Source organism: Haliotis rubra, unplaced genomic scaffold, assembly GCF_003918875.1.
Source record: "Haliotis rubra isolate DU_JTF1 unplaced genomic scaffold, ASM391887v1 Scf295, whole genome shotgun sequence".
NCBI lineage: Eukaryota > Metazoa > Mollusca > Gastropoda > Lepetellida > Haliotidae > Haliotis > Haliotis rubra.
In genome coordinates, this window is record NW_025766963.1 from 125,935 (window position 1) to 146,973 (window position 21,039).

The following is a 21,039-nucleotide window of genomic DNA, read 5'->3' on the forward strand; positions in this document are numbered from 1 at the left end:
ATGATTTATCCTATTATCTATGACATATTTGAAGTCACCTGGATCCGGTTGTATCAAACTGTAATGAAGCATTAACGTGCCATTAAACGCTCATTAACTAATGTATTGTTAAATTCTGTTGTACTAACGTTCTAACTTCTAATGACGTCATTAGCGCGTCATTAACTTAATGAAGGTTCTGGGGTATCATTAGAGCGTCATTAACTTCCTGGAAAACTGTACGTTGTGCCAGAATTTCGTTTGCGCAGAATTGGATCTACCTACAGCTATAAAATTACACATAAATGTAGAATATTAAATTGCCTACACCATAGTGTAAACTCAAGTGCAAATACTAATACTTAGGCTGTTTGAAAAATAGACACTGCTATATGTTATCTCGAATTTTGCTATGCGTTAAAAACAGTAAATTTTATCCGCTGTTTATCATGCACTGATAAATAGTACTGTGCTACTATAATTTTTATTTGGCATCTTTACGGAAAGTGTGAACGAACAAAATACTGTCTGATATCTGAACGACATAAGTATGTATTAAATTGGTTTGTGTGCTTATGTATAACGTTATACACTCAATCTTAAAATTGACTCGCAATATGTGTTGAAAATGGATTTTCCTCTGACGTCAATTGACTACAAAAGTTCATACGCTTATAAAGATAAGGGGGCATCACTCCGCTATGCTTAAAGAACCACTAAACTTTGTTTTTTGTTACTCTTTTAACCATTACATATGAAAGATTTGTGGTTAGTCTTATGCGGAACACCAAATTTATTCTTTAAAAACTTGTGGTTATTTAATACCGAGCGATTAAAAGTTGCCAAAAAGTCGCCTGCTTCCCTCTCGCCCGCCAACGAAACCACAGACAGGTTACGTAACTTTGTCGCCAGAGCACTGGAGTGACGTCATATGAGGAACGATTTTCAGTTAGTTGTATAGAAAATGTGTAGCACGCTCATCATTTTGATGATTTCTCGACATCAACGACGACATGCCGAATCGTTGCTTTGTCGTCAATTGCTCCTAGGGTCGGGCGATGGTGTCCCCATGCACAGATTTCCACAGGACCCCACAGTTCGTGCTAAATGGGTTATGTTTGTGAGTGCGAAGCGGCGTTGTGGAAGCCTGAAACGATATCTTACTTGTGTTCAGATCGCTTCACGGAAGTTAAAGAATCAAAACTACTTACTAGTTGTAGTAAAATATGCATATGATTGATGACCATACAGATTTTCTATGACACAACTTGTAACATAACGATTTCTTCCTCGGAAGTGAGGTTGTGGTCGAAAGTAACAATAATATTGTAAGTAGTATTATATTGACACCCACCTCGCTGCCACGAGAGAAATTGTTATGTTATACGCTTTGTCATGCAAAATCCTATTGGCCATCAATAAAATACATATTTTACTACCAGTAGAAAGTAGTTTTGATTTTGTAACTCGGTGGAAACAAACCTAAATACCATTTATCCTCAGACTGGCGGATGTTCCCGACAGGGCCGCCATTTTAAAAATAAAAAATCTGTTAGAATTAAGGAGATTATGGTTTGTTTTCATCAAGTTAGATAATCAAGACTACTTTCTACTTGTAGTTAAATATGTATTGGAATCATAACCAAACGGATTTTGCATGACACAACTTATAACATAACGATTTCTTCCACGGAAGCGAGGTGGGGGTCGAAGTCACAATACTGCGCGCGATAAATTTCTTGCTACATTCCCATGGTTAATGTCCACTCACCAGTATGTAGATACTAGTCAATGTGCGTCTTTATATTTGGTGTTATAATCCTAATTAGTTTATTATCATACTTGTATGCATTTTGAAACTAAATAAAAGCAGACGATCTGCTGATACTTATAGTGAATTTATAACAGAACTGTAATATCTAGACATTTTATAGTTTGCCAATGTGAATCATAATTCGCGCACACACCCTAGTGCATGTTGTCTGTCTCATTACACTTCACGGCGAAAACAATGATTCTGTTGAATGCTACGACAAATGAATAAAAACAAAATGCAAATATTAAAATTAAAACAGATTAAAGTTATAGGAACAATATCAGGCCATTACCTTGTTCGAGGAATGTATCCATCAATATCCACAAAACTGTTCCAAATGATGTGTCTTTTAACAGTTTAATATACGAAAAAAGTGATAAATCTTTTCAGGTATTGGTGTATAGTCTCATTGGTCACCCAAGATAGCACACCTGGCAACTAATTGCATAATGTCCGCCTTTCTTTAAAACAGTAATTTAGTTAGCCAATAATGGGCAATCAATCAATGTATTGCCGGTTAATCCTTTGAAAGAAGGACGTTGTTTTTACGCAGACACCGATTACACGACAGAGTGTATTCAGTATAGATTAGTAAATCTACATACATAAACACTACCTTTGGACAATTCCGCTGTGTAAGATAAAAGTAATTAATCAATCAGCGTGTTATCGGTTAATCCTTTGATCGATGTTTATAATGTTGAATATTTACTCCAGACACAAGAAATGCCAAATGGGAACCTTTGTCGGGTAATTTAAGTGTGTTACCACTAATTATACCTGTTATAAATTCATTAACTGACCATCAAGTGAATGATGACAAATAACATGTGTAGGTTTATACCACCTAACACGGGTTACAACAAGGGAGTATTAATTGCTGTATTGCATGTGAAAACTTATGGGCCGACACTGTTTTGAGAATACAAACAGATTTTTACATGACATGATTAAATATCGAGGTAAAAAAACACAGAAATGGGATCAATTTGGATCAGTCATTATACAAATAGGGCCTAACGACACCAATCGATTTTGACAGAATCGTCTAGGAAAACAAGTTGTAACTCGGAAACTAGGCAAAGCATGAGACAAAATTAAATGACAGTAGATTGTGAGAACATATAGCTTTCATTTTCCACAACAGTTGTCACGATTTCAGGTTTATACAAGCCTGTAAACAAGATAATTTAACCCCCTAAAATGTAGATGAATTCTGCACAGGCCCTCCAAGCTATTCCTCATATGACGTCACATAGTCGCGCCGCTCTGATTGGTTGAAATTTCGTTCGCGGGTGAGAATTGTGCACTGTTGTCAAAAAGGTCGATTTAAGTCAATTAAAGGTCGAAATGAGTAGTTTTAATGACGGGGTTTCATTTATAACGATGCAAGTTAGTGATTTATGTATTTTTACCCCCCTAGGGTTTATGTGACCTTTAACAATTAGTCATTGTAACTCAGATCACTTTGAGAGAATTTGCTGTGGATAAGGACACTATATTTCCGTGATGTATTGTTCACGGTATTATCGAAAACAATGATAGTGAAAACAGTAGTGACAAACGCGCACCTGGCAAATGATTATATGTCATTGTTTTGTTTATGAAACAACATAAACATCATTCATTGAACAAGACAATTCCTTTAAGAATGTATGCATATACATTTCATGAAATGAATAAATCATTGTTATCTATTTTGTCAGTTTTACTTAGGTTTAAAATACTAAATGTTGGTAATGAAATTAGTTTCATGAAACATATCTGAACAATACGCAAATTATACATTAATACTAAAAGTGTAATCCGCAGGACAGTGTCATTGTTGGCCAGAGTAGAAGAACAATCCATTCTGATAGCGGACACGGAAATAGTTCTCAGTGACCACCTTAAAGATCTGGGAGTCTTTCTGGACTCACACCTCTCCATGGAGAAACAGGTTACCCACATCAGTAGAACCTGTTATTATCATCTCCGATCCATCAGCAACATTCGACACTTAATAACCGCAGAAGCTGCAAAGGTACTTGCCCATGGTCTAATAACATCAAGACTAGGTTACTGCAACAGTTTGCTTCAGGGCATCAGTGGTAAACTGCTATCTAAGCTACAGGTGCTGCAAAATTCTGCAGCACGGGTCATCACAAGAACACCAAGACACGTGCACATGACACCAGTGCTCAGAGACCTCCACTGGTTGCCAGTAAAAGCTAGAATAGAGTTCAAGCTTCTCTGTATCACATATCGATGCCTCCATAACACCAGCCCTGACTATCTATCTGAACTCTTGACTCCACATACTCCAGCACGTAAACTCCGATCAAGTGACCAAAATCTCCTCCAAGTTCCTAAATATCGACTGAAGACATTTGGCTCCAGATCCTTCTCCAGCACTGCCCCTATCCTCTGGAACTCACTTCCATCAGAGTTGAAACTGTGTCCAACCTTTGAGAAATTCAAATCAAGACTAAAGACCCATATGTTCTCCAAGTATCACAGTGACATTTAACTCCACTCAACACTCCCTGACTTTTATCTTTATACATTCCCATTGTAGCGCCTTGAGCAGGCATATCTGTCTGGATTTCGCGCATTATAAATGCACATTTATTATTATTATTATTATTATTGTGTTTACTCTTATTCAACCAACCTTCACCTCAAAGAAATTGCCAAATATGTACGTACAACAATGTTGACATATGACATCACTACCGAAGACCGATTTCTCATGATCTCATGAAATGGCGGCTTCGTGGATAGACCTACGGGTGCCCACGATTTTGCGAGGGTACCTTCGTCCATAAATGTATGATGTAAGTAATCAGAAACATTCTGACTGTATGATTATTTGTTTTTATTGCTTTCATTGAAAAACCAGAAATGCCGATAATAGCCTATGTCGTTTGCGTCTGGCATGGCGTCACACTGCACAGAACTTTCGTATGAATATATCAAATTACTGTATTGTATCCGTTTTTAATGTTCTAGTTCTTGCTACGATACTCTTTCCGTGCATATTCTAAAACTATTGAGCTCATGCATGCTACAAGTTGACAAACTGATATCCATAAAATAGAGAAAATGCTGCACAGTATAAAATCTGATTTTTGCTTTGTTTACATTTCTAGCAAGCGCTGTGTTATGAGCATAATTTTCTGTTTTCACACCCAATATATTTCGTTTTTGTCTACACACTTGGTTTTAGTGACACAGACCATTTGTAAGTTGATTCTACAATGTATGAGGAATTCACCGATGCATTTGTCACAACTGAATATGAAATATACGTGTCCTATGACCGGCCTTGGCGAAACTTGATTTTGTAAACTCTATCCAATATGGCGGAAAGCTCACTTCAGCGATCGAGTTCGTGTATTTTCCAAAACATCCCAACCGATTCTAGGTTTATCGGTGACGTTTCAGAATTATTGAGATGAGTTTCTTCACTGCAGTTGAAACGATTGTTTTTGTTCCGAGGTTTTGCCGTAAAGATGCCATTTTGACAGACGACCGAGAGTAACGCTTACGTGTTTACGTCGCGGAATTGTGGGAAATATTCAGGGGAATCCCTGAGTTTAAAGGGCCACTGATCCAGAGCAATTTCCGTGGACTGGTTGTTGCCTTTGTTATTGTTTTTCTCCCGTGAGTACCTGGATGATACCCCATAATTCTTGACTGGTTCGTGACCCCTGCTGCAATTCCTGCTTGCGCAATTGATAGTATAAATATAGATTGATCAACAAAGAGGAAATCTTTTTTACTCGATAATATTTCCATCTTCATTAATTTGATAACAAATGAAAACATTTTGAAGTTTAACCATCTGCCAGTGGTGAAAAATGTTAGCACTGAAAAATAACGAAGTCAATGTTCGTCTATATATTTTGTCTTATAAACCTAATTAGTTTATTATCATATTTGTATGCATTTTGAAACCTAATAAAATGCACACGATCTGCTTATACTGATTGTGAATATATAACATGACTGTAATATCTAGACCTTTTATAGATTGCCAACGTCGATTATTATTTCACACACACACCCTAAGTGCGACCTAATGTATGTTGTCTGTCTCATTACTCATCACGGCGAAAAAAATGATTCTGTATAATGCTACAACAAATGAATAAAAACAAAATGCAAATATTAAAATTAAAACCGACTAAAGTTACAGCAATAACGTCAGGCTATCCTACCTTGTTCAAGGAATGTATCCATCAATATCCACACAAAGGAACGACATGCCATTCACCTTCAGCTGACAAAGAATCCTGCTCCATGTCATGTGTCTTGTAACAGTCTAATATGCAAAAAAGTGATATATCATTTCAGTTTTTTTCACATTGGTGTGATTGGTCACCCAAGATAGCACACCTGGCAACTAACTGCATCATGTCCGCCATTCTTTAACAAAGTAATTTAGTTAGCCAATAATGATCAATCAATGAATCCATGTATTGGCGGTTAATCCTTTGAAGGGAGGACGTTGTTTTTACACAGGCACTTTACAACAGAGTGTATTCAGTAAAGATTAGTAAATCTACATACATAAACACTACCTTTTGACAAATCCACTTTGCAAGATAAAATCAATTAATCAATCAGCGTGTTATCGGTTAATGCTTTGATCGATGTTTGTTTTGGTAACTCAGCTGATAATCCCTTGCTGCACTTCCATGCGCATATTACGTAAGATGTTATACATTTGCCACATCAGAGTATTTACTCCAGACACAAGAAATGCAAAATGGGAACCTTTGTCAGGTAATCTGAGTGGTGTTACCACTAATTATCACTGTTATAAATTCATTAACTGACCATCAAGTGAATGATGACAAATAACGTGTAGGTTTACCACTAAACACGGGTTACAGAAAGGGAGTAGTAATCGCTGTAGTGCATGCAATTTTGTTTGCCTGACAAAAACTTATAGGCCGACACTGTTTTGAGGATACGAACGGAACAGCATTGTTGCGTAAGAAATACATATACGCATTTGCTATATATACCTATTTACCTAAGTAAATTTTCAGATTTTTCTAGCAATGGCAGAGAAGGGTTGTTTAGTTTACGGATTCAAATACATCAAATGTGTGTTTTTAATATCATAGCATAGGTAAAAACATCATATTTTTACATGACATGATTGAATATCAAGGTAAAAAAACACAGAATAAGGATCAAATTGGATCAGTCATTATACCATCGAGGCATTAGAAAATCTGAAAATGTTTACACTGCTGGGATTCTTTATTACAGTCAGACAAGAACTACCGGGGATATTTTCAAATAATGTGCATCCACCCTTCCTAATGTCCCACTGTTTAGGCCGAAGAAATTCTGCCACAGCGGACATAAGCCCAGTCCCCGTTTACGTCACGGTGGAGTGAGCAGGTACCGACCAGCCTGCAGCTTGGTTTCGTAATTAGACTGTTGGCGAGAAACATTAATAGCTCTGGATCAGTGGCTCTTTAATGAAAATATTTACATAAGGACATCATTAGATAATGATGCGCTAATAAGTGCTTGATACAACGGTTTTAATGATGCCATTAACTAATGATGCATTAAGGATTTAATGTATCATTAGGGTTTAATGTTGACATTAGTTAATGAAGCAATGATACAACTGGATCCTGGTCATTTAAATGTTGTCAGCAAAGCAGAATGACCTGACCACCGGAATGGAAGAATGACAAGTTTATGTTCTGCCAGCATTCACTGTACCTAAGGTGATGCTGGTAACGCACATTACCAGCATCCTAACATGGCGGCAGGTAAGATCGCTAGGCGATTATTCCCCTCGAATTAGCAGTCTTCCACGTGTGTACAATCAACATTATTTAGCACACTGATAAACTTTGATGGTGTGAATACATTGAATGCACTGAATTTGCTTATTAATTTCTAGGTGTGGAAGAAAAAGCATTTATAAAATCGCCCGAGGATGTGGGTAGCTCAAAGTCTGGAAGTCGGTAACGTGCAATGAATGATGCTGGTAACTCATACTGTCCTGCTTTAGTCGGTAAACAGAAATTGTCGATTTATGTTTAAGTACAAAGGAGATACTAATGTCAGTTCTTCTGTTTTACACAGATGTGTACTGCTGCTAGATAAACAGTATATTTCATACACCATGACATTCATGTCAAGGTTAAAGTGAGTCTTGAAAATATTTGAGTTTGAACAGTCACAGAGCAAGATATCAAGAAAGGTTGACTGGTCATGTTTTTGTTGATATTTAATTTCATCTTAAACCACGACCTTCACTTTCATTACTCTTTAAGTTTGATTTGATAATTTGCGGTGAGGGATTATGTCACCTTAGTGACAACTGCTTGTTACAAAAAGTATTTGGACTATTTCTGTGTACCTGTGGACACGCTAATAAATTTTGTTGCATCCATTTCGTCCAGGAATTCGCACCCCATAAATCCCTGCCTCTCTTTGCACTCCTCCCTTATAACAAATAGTGAACTGTGTCACTATTTTAATGATTGTTTGTTAAACAACTTTTTAATTTTTAGGACATAAATTCTGCAAAAAATTCACAGAGTTGGTCTGATGGTTTGATTATGATCAACGTTTCATTGCTTATTGTAAGTTATTATTTTATGAGTTAGATTGGAATTCATCGGTCCACTTTTGATCCAAACGGACTGTAAGCTTTCTCAAGCTACATCAGCCATACATCACAGAGCCAGCAGACTGCCTTAGCCTTCATTCAGCTTCAGACTTACCTGTAACCTCAGGGCTTCCAGCAGATTTGACCATCATGCAGCCATCATACTTCATGCAGGGAGGTGAACATCCTTCTAATCAACCAGATACAACAGCTAACATTACTAAACAAGTGCTCTAAGCTCTTCTGAAATAACAGAAACGGCATCAGGAGTTTGACAAATCTAATTTTCGCAAGCCCATTACAGAGTTTAAAGAATTTTTGTTTCAAACAACTGGAAGATTCCACCCTGGCAGTTCAACTTCAACTCAAGTACACCTGTCAACCGTGGGTGGAAGACATTTGATGTATTGCTGAAATTTGGAGATTCCAGAAGAGTTGCAGTCATCTGTTGTAGTCAATGAAGAGGTTGACATCATTCAACCAAAGACCTAATTCCAGGGTTTCATTCTCAAGTCTATCTGTTAATCGAGAATAATTCAAGTGAAAGGTTTTGTTTAATCAAAGACTGTAGTGCAAACCTTAAAAAACCCACGGGTTTCCAATTAGTCTCCCATTGAACCTGAGGAAATCTGGACTTGCTGTTTTTAGGGCTTTATCACTGCAGATAGGGCCTGGCAGTAGGGAAAATAATGTGGTTCAGGGACTGTGAGACAGACTAGGGGTCAGGGGAGTGGGGAAGTTATCATTTTCATAGCTTGCCTGAAATATGAAACCCTGAATGAAACTTTAAAGTTAAACCAACTCACAGGCTTGTTTCTATGGAAACACACCTCCTCTGGCCACCTGACTGTTACAGTGGGAAATTCAAATCTGGATTTAAAAAAGATAAATATATTCTCAAAATGTATGATCTGTAGGCTGTCTGCATCCATACATTTTACCGTGAGCCTTCATAACATACTTCTTCACACTATGGATTAATTTCATCATGAACCGGTGAATTTTGTGATATTTCATGGAATGTACTGAATACTGCATTGCTTTGCATCGAAAGACAACTTTGACGAGGCAAGGAGGCCACACACCCATCTGTGTATAGGTTTGAACCCCGGCCTTTAAGGAATTCAGCAAGAGTAGTCTTCAACAGTCAGAGAAGTTCAAGATCCTTCAACAACAAGAGAGGAAACAGCTGATAAGACGGGCAGTATTCATAAAGCTTCCAAGAATTTTCTTAGTTTTTCACTTAAGTTTCCTTAAGAATTCTTAAGTTTAAGAAAAATTAACCCTTAACCCAAACTAAGAAAAAATCTTAGCTAAAAATGTTCTTATAACTTCGAATGTTCTAAGAATAAATCATAAAGCATGATGGGATCGTATGTACCCGTATTAGTGGTACGCGAATAATGTTGCGGAACACCCCAAGTCTAATTTTAGTAACCGAAACGAACTCCTCAGTAGAAAAGATAGGAAAATCTTTTAAGGCAGACGACAGGAAAATGGAACCTCCGACAAAAAAATAAAGACAACCTAACTGGACAGAGGAGTATATTGGATAACTAAGAATTTTCTTAACTAGTTAGGCATCCTCATGAGGTTTCTTAAAGTAAGTAAACTAAGAACAAAATGACTTGTCTAAGTTTTTTCTTACAAGTTAAAAATAATTCTAAGAATTTTAACTCTCAAGAAAAAGATTAGAAGCTTTATGAATACCGCCCCAGATGATTATCTAGCAAGCATTGATGGTCAACATGTGTATCTACATATCTCATTCAACAAGCATCCAGGAAGTATGTGCACTACCGGTATCAAGGCCAGCATGACCAATGGGAGATACTTCCTTTGGAATATCTATGACTGTGGTTGTTTACATGGGTAACCAGACCCATAGTCTTCTTCAGAAAAAGGTGATCCGTTAAGCCTTTTTTCTTTATGAGATATGTTTATCTTCAGTCACATACAGTACATCTATACGACCGTATATTGCGTGTACACGATTCATGGAGAGAAGGAATCTGGCCCTAAGGGAAAGGACACATATTGCCCAGAAACTACCAGACCAAGTCAGCACTAAAGTGGACTTATTTCAAGCTTTTGTTATCAAGGAAAGAAAGGCTATCAACTATGATCTGTCACAGATAGGTAACATGGACGAAACACCACTTAGCTTTGATATGCCTGGATCAAAGACCGTCGACGTTAAAGGGGGCAAAGACAGTGTCAGTTAAAACAACAGGGAACGAGAAACAACACTTCACAGTCGTACTTACCTGTATGGCAGATGGAACGAAGTTAAAGCCGATGATTGTCTTTAAGTGTAAGAAGGAAAAGTTTCCTACAGGTATTGTAGTTGCAGTTTATCCCAAGGGATGGATGGACGAGGCGCTAGTGAACAGATGGGTAGATGATGTGTGGTCTGCTAGACCAGGTGGATTGAGAGGCTGCAACTCACTACTTGTTTAGGATATGTTTAGGGCCCATTAGTGTCCTTCTGTGAAGAAAAAGTTGATTGAAAAGAAGACGCACCAGGTAGTTATTCCAGGTGGCTGCACGTCACTACTTCAACCACTGGAAAACAAGCCGTTCAAGATGAACGTCAGGAAAAAGTGGTCTGATTGGATGATTAACGGAGAACACACTTTCACAAAATCCAATGCAATGAGGAGGGCTCCGCTTTGTGAAGTTCCGAGATGGGTCAATGAATCGTGGCAAGAAATCCCAACAAACATTGTCGTGAATTCATTCTTGAAATGTGGCATTTCGAATGCGATGGACGGTTCAGAAGTCGATGCCTTTTTTCGAGGAATTCATAACGACCGAACCCAGAAAGGAAGATGAAGATGTCCTTGTGTGTGACAATCTGCAAGATTATTATGATGACGGAACCAATGAGTTAGCGTGGGATGCACTGGCTGGTGAGGACAGCGATACTGAGTTCGAAGGATTTACGGCTGATGATTTGTGAACAAAATGTCATCGCTTGACATTATGGACTACTACTTCATTGTCTAATGAATTGTTCTTATATGTTATATGTTACATGCTTCATGAAATGTCAATATTTGTTGTGAATGGATGCCAATGACATGTATTATCTTTCTTATTGTATATATATATGCATGCTTCATGAAATATAATTAATTGTTCTCAATGGACACATAAATAATATGTTTTGAATCAAAAAATGACTTCAGTTTTTATTTACCGTGGGTACTTTTTGTCTTGGCTTCACATTTCTGCACTCACCAATTTCACAAAATGGTGTCTCGTTGTTGATGCAAGCAGTGATTGTTGGTATATAAAAAGGAAAACAAACACAGGTTTCCACAATATACCGGTAATCTTTATTATGTAATATTCTCACCGAACATACTTACGTTTCATGTCCAAGATGTCTCTCGTCTGGTCTCTCATCGATTTCACAAAATGGCGTCTCGTTGTTGATGCAAGCAGTGATCGTTGGGATAGAAAAAGGAAAACAAACACAGGTTTCCACAATATACCGGTAATCTTTATTATGTAATATTCTCACCAAACATACTTACGTTTTATGTCCAAGATGTCTCTGGTCTGGTCTCTCATCGATTTCATAAAATGGCATCTCGTTGTTGATGCAAGCAATGATCGTTGGGATATAAAAAGGAAAACAAACACAGGTTTCCACAATATACCGGTAATCTTTATTATGTAATATTCTCACCAAACATACTTACGTTTTATGTCCAAGATGTCTCTCGTCTGGTCTCTGTTGGCCGCGACCCATCCTGGAGGGGTCAGCTTATGTACTAAACATACCATTTTGACACTGATTTTAAGGGTCAAGTTTGGGGGTCGGCTTATAGACAGTAATATACGGTAGATGGTTCCCTTCAAAATTGGGGAACACAGCACTGAAGTATTGGCATGGCTATGGGCTGAAGAAGAGAGGTTTCTTCATATCAACCAGCAAGAGTTTTAAAGCAGTATCTCATTGGACTCAACATCTCAGAAACAAGTTCCTCATGATTCCCAAAGACAATGCTATGGTTGCTTTTGACATCAATTTTCCAGGCACAACAAGGTCGGCAAGCCTGACAGACAGAATGGATGTTACATCCCAATGCATTTCACCTGGCAGTACAGGCGCGAGGTTGTCCGTTAATAGGTCTTCATACAAATCCATTCTGTATGCGTGGTCCTGTGCATAGAGCACAGGTCACAGATCAGTTTCACGCTGAAGACCCGTGGTGATATTGCTAGAATATTGCTAAAAGCGGCGTAAAACTCACTCACAAATCAGTTCGAGTTAAGCAACATTGGGCGTGGAGAGTCTTTGGATGGGTGACTGTGTGTAGCAGCTGAACTCCTGATTGTTGTGCGCTTTGAGAAAGGGATTAAGCCTCAAAAGGCTAGTTACAAATATTTCATTATCATTATTCACCTGTGCTCAATTGATAAGTATTACTGAAAATCAAGGAACCTGAAACTGACTTTGGTAGCAGCTCATTGGCTGTTGAAAACCTTCATCCAAGAACAGAATGTTTCGAGTTTCACGTATGGAACATATGAGGAATTGCCTTGTCAGACGAGTATATTCAGCTGGAGCATTTAAGGCTGTTTCTTCAGCACTCAGGCTGCCGTTGTACAAAAGAACCTTAGAGCTAAGATGACCTTATCTCCTTAATGTTTTAACGTTAGGTTTTCGCTGAGGTTGACATCGAGTTGGATGAATCCACCTTACGCTGAGGTTGCTCTAGTTGAGGATGAAAATTTACGGTTTATCAGTGTTCACGAATGGTGTTTCAAAGTCACAGGACATTGGGTCCTGTATGTTTCAGATGTCTGTCTGACACATTGAAAATGCACAGGACCCATGGAATAAAATTAAACACACATTTCAGATTTAATATTTCTTATAATTGACATTGAAATTATTAACAATCATAAGATTTATCAACAGCAAACAAGTGTCACATGTCACATAAAACAACTTCAGTCAAAGTCATTGTGAAATATACAGTCAGACACTGGGGCCGGCGGGTTGTAGATTCTGTCTGACCGTTGGCAAATCTACCGGATTTGTCAGAGGGTCAGACTATTCGTGAACACTGGTTTATTGCAGAGATGCCAACCTCTATGATTTTATTGTAGTCGCTACTAATTTTAGCCTCAAACTACACCAATACAATTGCACTAGCAATTCTACGAAAATGGAAGAAAATTCATTAAAATTCAGAAAAAACAGTCAAATACATATATTTTCACCGATTGAATACATTTTCACCAAAGAGAGACAAGAAGAAGAAATGTAATGTTGATAATTTGGAATCTGCTGTGAGGTTTGTGAAATTAAAGCTTCACTCTTGATTAGTGTCATATTATCTTTCTCATAGTCCATAATGATTTTAACTTAAGTATTTAGTTGACTGCTAATTTTATAGTCAAACTACTAATTTTATTCTTTGAAACTACTATTTACATCACTGCGGGGTTGGCAGCTCTGTTATCAGCATTTCTGACTTATTCTCTTGCAAACAATGAAATCAATAAAAACAAATAACAATATGCAGATTACATCACATGTTTATGGACAAGCATTCCCTCAATCAAGGTAAGGTCCCTCGCAAAATCCTGCATGCTGATGTCGATTCTTGGCAGTGATGCCATATGTCACGTTGTTGTACATATTTAGCAATTTCTTTGAGGTGAAGGTCGGTTGAATAAGTAAACACAATCACCCTTTCCGGCTGCTAACACTTTCTCAGTATTATAATGTATATGTTGCGTATTTTTCAGATATCTTTTAACAAAACTAATTTCCTCATCAACGTTCATCCTCGATAATCTCCAGGGTATACGTTATGATAAATCTCCACTATACCCTGGATGCATCTACGGCTCGGCCCCATGATTTTATTACATCCCTTGGCTGTCTTTTTATCCAATCAGGTGTCTACGATGGGAAGTTGAGCGTACCAGTCACAACTCACTTTTGCTTCTTTTATTGAACCGATTAAACTTGGCAACATAATTGTTGCAGAGGTACTTTGATAGAGGTAGAAAGAGTTCTTGCATATAATTTTACATGTTTCAAACCTGTCAATTTGTCTGTATGACTTTCCCCCAAATCTGAGTCACACTGTGAACAGCTGCGACCGCTATCTTTGTTGACACTGGCCAGCTCGGTTCTAACGGTGCTTAGCTGATTGGCTACTGTGAGCATGTGGAGCCAGCAAAGGGAGGTAATAAAATTATAGCCATAGATGCATCCAGGGTACTAAAGTACTGTCGGAAATGCTAGAAAAATGCTTTTTGACTTATATTTAAAATTCAGAGGTATTACAGTTACTTAAATAACAAATATCACTTTAAGAAACATCTACCTAATGTAGACCGAGGGAATAAATTTTGAGACATGCCCTAAAATGTGTTTTTACTGATGAAAATACCCAAAACTTAGAAAAATAACGGGTAGTGGGACGTTATTTGATACAAACATTAACTGCCTGTGTAACGTCATCAGCATGCACGGTATCGACAGGTGAAATTGACACCTGAGCACACGCTCGGGGGAGGGGTCATCTCAATAGATGTTTTCTTCAAAATGTTGAATATGTGTACGTATAGTATACGTATTGGTTATGTAGGAGATCATTTGTGCATTTGTGTATATGTGTTTGTTTTGAAATAAACATACTAATTACTGTACATTGGAAAGAATCCTATCACTTGTGTTATCTTATCGATTGATTGTAGAAATGTGCAACATTTTAATAAGTGTTTTGCATGTCAACAGTATATTTCATTGCAAAAATATGGATGTAATTTGGTCAGTTTAATCTAGTTGTGAACATTGGCCAAAGATTGAACGAAGTCACTGGTGTAGCTTCTTTAGAATATATATATTCTTCTTCTCCTAAAGTTTGTAGACCACCCGTCTAAGTACTCCCTTGTCAAAGTTGTCAAGGATGGTTTTACGCCCCGGTTTTGGTTTTGAGACGGTCCCTGTCTTGTCTGATTTGTTTACAATATTGGAAACTTGTTGGTAAGACATACCAACAGCTCTACACGTACTGTAATAAACCCTTTCTAAACTAATGAAAGGTTTACCTCTGTCTTTTTCAAGCCCAAAAAACTTACAAACCTTTACAACAATTGACTGCAAATAGTTGGCCATAGTGGACGCTGTGATAAAGATGTGCATGCATGACGGGAAACATATTTATCAAGACTTAACATTTATATTAATATTTCTTCAATAAAGAAACGATAATTAAGTAAAGTAATACAAACATTCAACATTTATTTGTTTAAGAAAAACGTTAATTTATATTTTTACACCACCTGTATTATTAACATAAATGTAAAGACTATTTCAGATTTCTGTTGTTGAACTCTGAAAAAATCTTAAGTTGTTGTTTTGGTACCATATTCTCTCCTGTAAACTGCCCTTTAAATGCATGGGAATGTTAAATCGATTGAAAAAAAAATTAGGTACACTACAGGCGAGTTGATATATTGACAACATAATACATTTATCACCTTTATCAAAGTATTAAGGCTAAAAAGCATTTTTCTAGCATTTCCGACAGTACTTTAGTGGAGATTTTATCGGAACGTATACCTGGGAGATTATCGAGGATGATCAACATTTAGCCTTGTTAATATCCTATCATACAAGGAAGGATTTTCAGTTAGTTGTATATAAAGTGTGTAACAAGCTCGTCATTTTGCTGATTTCTCGACATTTTCATCGAGTTAATAAATCAAAACTACTTACCAGTTGTAGTAAAATATGTATATGATTGATGACCAATAGGATTTTGCATGACATAGCTTATAGCCATCAATCAAATACATATTTTACTACCAGTAGAAAGTAGTTTTGATGTTGTAACTCGGTGGGAACAAACCTAAATAGAATTTATTCTCAGACTGGCAGATGTTCGCGACAGGTCGCCTCCATTTTTAAAAATCGTGACGTCACAGCTAAAATCTGTTCGAGAATCAATGAGATTATGGTTTGTTTTCATAAAGATAAAAAATAAAAACTACTTTCTACTCGTAGTTAAATATGTATTTGAGGGGGTCGAAGTGACAATATTGCGCGATAAATTTTTTGCTACATTCACGTGTTTACGTCTACTCACCACAAGTCGATATTCTTCCTATAACACTGATGAGCGAGGCTGATCATCATTTTCACTATCACTAGCGTCTGGCTTGAACAAATAAGGCCTAGCGATTGTTTCTTCATTGAAGATTGAATGGAAAGATTGTCGCTGTCTGAATTACTTCCAGACATGTCAGAGTCTGCCGAGACGCGCCCCTCTTATTGGTTGAAATTTCATTGTCAAAAAGGTTGATTTAAGTTAATCAAATGTTGAAATGAGTAGTTTTAATGATGGAGTTTCATTTATGATGATGCCAATAAATTATTTATGTATTTGTACCCCACTAGAGTATATGTGATCTTAAAGATGTGACCAACCAGCCATGAAAATCTTGAAATTTTTTTTGGCAAGTAGTGGAAAGTTACTGCTCATGATCCTTTCACCCTTACATTGGGTAATACATGTATATGAGTATAGGGAGTATTAGTTATAACAACCTCTCAGATTTACATATGAAAAAGGAATGTGTATGGTCAGAATGGTCACTTTGTGATGAGTATAATGTAAATTGATTTTCTTCGATGAATTAGTAATACATGTACAAGGAAAACATTTGACAGGAATATGTTACTTAATGGTAAATTTGTGAGTACTTCACGTGACTTTAAAATGTTTTCCTATCTTTTTTGCAGCTCTCCAAGTGTAGCAAATAGACAGCTATCTATCCAAGTGTACCAGGAAAGCTATGTAAGTGTACCAGAAGGACAGCTATCCAAGTGTAAAAGAAGCAAAGCCGTCCAAGTGTACCAGGATAGCTCTCGAAGAGGAACAGAAGGATAACTCTCGAAGAGGAACAGAAGGTCAACTATCCAGCTGTAACAGGACAGCGAGCAGGACAACTGCTCAAGTGTAACGGAAGCACAGCTATCCATGTGTAACTAGACAGCTATCAAGGTGTTACAGAAGGATAACTCTCAAAGAGGAACAGAAGGACAGCTATCCAAAAAAAACCAGAAGTGTTTTCTAAGATAAAAAAGAGAGAAAGGTTAACATGGTTACTTCATAACTTGCAGGAAGTCTCAAAGCAGTGTCACTATTGCAATTCTCATTATTCTTCAGGATATCTTCACATTCAGCAAATTTGAGTACATTTAATCTGTCAGACATATTCCACGGAGTTGCTGTAAGAAAACAAAGTCATGGAACATATATTTCAGCTGACTTGTTGAGGACTTCATTCAGTAAAATTCTACTTCTATTGGTGGGTAATGACTTTTGCTACGGAAATAAGCAATGGCAGAGTTGTTGTTTAAGGTTATAATAATTGGTGATCCCACTGTAGGAAAGACATCATTTGTGCAGCGGTATGTGAATGATTCGTATCGGAGGGATTACAAAATGACAATAGGCGGTAAGTAGAATTTAGAAGAACATTCAGATAATAACACAATTTCAAAACAAAAAAGATTTTCCCCAAATTGACTGCCAGGGCTCTTACTATTTATAATATACACATGGAAAATACTATGATTTTTAACCCCTGTATAGCCATATATATTCATGTCATGATTATGTTTGAACAGCTGCAGAGATCAGTCTAGTGGTGCCTTTTACTGATACTGGATGTTTCTTATCTTGATTATTTAATTTGTACTAATCCTGACTCATAGTAATTGCTTCTCTCTCCTTTCTTCTGAGATGAAGTGGAAACTTTCTTTTCTCCAAGAAATGAAAAATACTTGCATGTACACCAGACCAACATGACTCTTCATTTTCACCCAATAGGATGATTTGGAAAAATATTTTTCTGGTTTAATCCAAGCCATCTTTTCAAAATTGATCACCTTTATTGGAAACTTTGGCTTAGATTAACATTTAAGTCATCATATCTACTAGTAATTTTTTCAAGGTGGGGAATACTTACCACAGATCGAAATAGTGCTTAATTCAATAAATACTAAAATTAGATGGATGAAATTTTCAATGTGCCTTGGTGGCATGACTAAAATTATAAAATTATACACACCATGATTCATTTAATGGATAATGTGATTCATTTGACCAACTAAAAAGATTGAAAACCTGTCTTTGCATCCTATCAAACTGTTTATCAGTGGTACTCTCAATCTCACAGCTTAACAAGGATGTAGCCATTTTGAACGCCAGTGCGCATAACAGGAAATCCTGTTTTTGATGATAACGTTGTTTCTGGGTTAGTTTATGGGTCCAAGACAAATGAAGCTAATACCCCCTTCACACTTGAAGCCGAATGAGCTGGAATGCTGTCGGAATGAAAATTCCTGGAGATTCCTGGAAATTCAAACTGCATTGTAACACTTCTTACAGCATTCCGAATACATTCCAACTATTAGGGTCAATTCTTGTAACATGCCCGAACGTTTTTAACATGTTCAAAACTTTCGAGGTGCATTCGAAATATATCAAACGGCATTTGAAGTGCATTCTGACTGCATTCTTAGTATTCTTACTGCATTCTAAGTATTCTGAACATATTCGAGAGAGAATCGAAAAGGCATTCTGTCAGAATGTGCCTCAATTGAGTCGGAATGTATCTCGTTTGCTGCTGGAATTCAGGTGGAATATTCTTCAAATGTTCTGAACTATTTCGATTGCAGTTGAAATACAGCTCAAATGTACATCGAATACACCTCAAATACAGTCAGAAGGTCAGAACGTCTTCAAATGAACCCTGACATCATCAGAACACTGCCAAATCAGATAGCATTTCTGCTGCTTCTTTCCAGACTTTTTTCCTCCTGCAACATGCTGCACATCTTCAAGCTGCGCAAGTTTTCTCCAGGCTCCAACATGCTGCTCATCTTCTTCATCCACCATACCATTGTGGAGATTAGGATAACGGATCCTCATCAAGTTGTACAGGCAGACACTGCATTCAATGATGTCCTTAATCTGATGGCAGCATGATGGTGAGGAAAATTTGCCATCTCTGGGCCATGATTCCAAATGCATTCTCCAATACCCATCGGCCCCTGAAGATTCTGTACTTGTAGATTCTGTCGTCACGGGTGTGAAACCAATTTCCAGTTTCCCCCGCTGAGATATTACTGGAATGTTTCTAAAAGCAGCGTAAAACCATATTCATTCACTCACTCACTCTTTGGTGAGTCCTATGACCATAAGGTTTCATCAAGAAGGTCCTTATTCCAAAGGCATCATCCTGAATAAAGCATGGCATATGCTCATCATCTTGGGGTAAGTGGAATGGATCAGGAAATCCTGTGCTCCCGTCTTAAAGACAGGCCTTGAGCTCTCACTCGTTGAAGATCTGAGCATCCGATATACTTCCGTAAGCACCCGAAGTCCACCCACAGACACTTGTAATTTCCATCCCCAAGGGCCATGAGGACCACAGAAAAGAAGCCCTTGTAGTTGTGGTAAAATAAGATGCTCTTAGGAGGTTTCCTAATGGCTACATGTTTGTCATCTAAAGCTATTATGGTATGAGGAATATTCCACCTGTTTCTGAAGACCTCTTCAATGGGTGCACATTCTTCTGGAGTGGCAGGGCAGATAACCCCATCCTTGTATTCCTCCACAATGGCCTTGCGTACTTCTGGGATGATTAGGCTGACGTGTTCCTTGTCACGCGGAAGCTGTACATGATGCTGGGGTACCTATCACCTGAAGCCAGAAACCTCAATGTGATAGCTAGCTTCAACCCTGGAGGTAGTGCCTTTCTCATATACGTATCCTGCTTCTGTATACTTGACCCCACTCTATGCACCAACTCATCAAACATAGCAGACTCCATCCTAAGGTAGTTGAAGAAAGACTGCTGGTCTTCAGCTCTGAGTTCCTCCATCAGTCTTGTGTAATGTCCATACAGCTTCCTCCTCTCCTCTGTCAGCCATTGTCTGGTCTGGAATCTCCTGGGTCTTCTCCTGTTTCTTCCCCTGGCCTCCTCCACGTATCTTTCAATCAGGTCTTGCTGGAGGACACCAATCTGGAGCAACGCATCATGGTCTAAGGGGTCCATACTCTGTGGGAGTTGGGCAGAGACTGATGAATAGTCTAGATAGGTTTTATACCCCATCGTGGAACATTCCTGCATAGTAGTATAGGGAATAGCGGAACAGGAACGGTTAGGTGCACCATGCCTAGGAGCTCCATACTAGCCAATTAGGCTCCCACAGCCACTAAAAAATTTGTGTTTTTTCACAAAACTATATCGAACCAATTTCCGTCTCCCGACGCAAGTTCACTCGAATTAGAGATATGCGGTGTATGGATATAGAAGAAAAAATGCCAGGAACCAAGCTATCGCGCGAAGCCTATGCCGAGATCCGATTGGGTCGTTTGTCCCCTCGGGAAGCGAAGAGGAAGTACCACATATCGCAAGCCAGATATACACGAATCAAAGGTGGTATAGACCCTGAGCCACAGATGACATCATCTGACATGGCAGAAGTGATGTGAGGTGAGATGAAATTGGGTTTAATGTCGTGCTTGAGAATATTTCGCTCATATGACGATGTGCATGC

The 21,039-nt window shown here is 37.9% G+C and overlaps 1 protein-coding gene across 2 annotated transcripts in view; it reads left to right on the forward strand.

Annotated features, from left to right (window-relative positions):
- Window positions 1-21,039, forward strand: part of LOC124282191 (ras-related protein Rab-7L1-like) — a 94,412-nt gene that overhangs the window by 3,288 nt on the left and 70,085 nt on the right. For both annotated transcript variants that reach the window (XM_046718157.1, XM_046718158.1), the window contains exon 2: window positions 17,209-17,927. In XM_046718157.1, coding sequence (XP_046574113.1) covers window positions 17,810-17,927 — 118 coding nt within the window. In that variant the 5' untranslated portion in view covers window positions 17,209-17,809. The remainder of the gene's footprint in view (window positions 1-17,208; window positions 17,928-21,039) is intronic.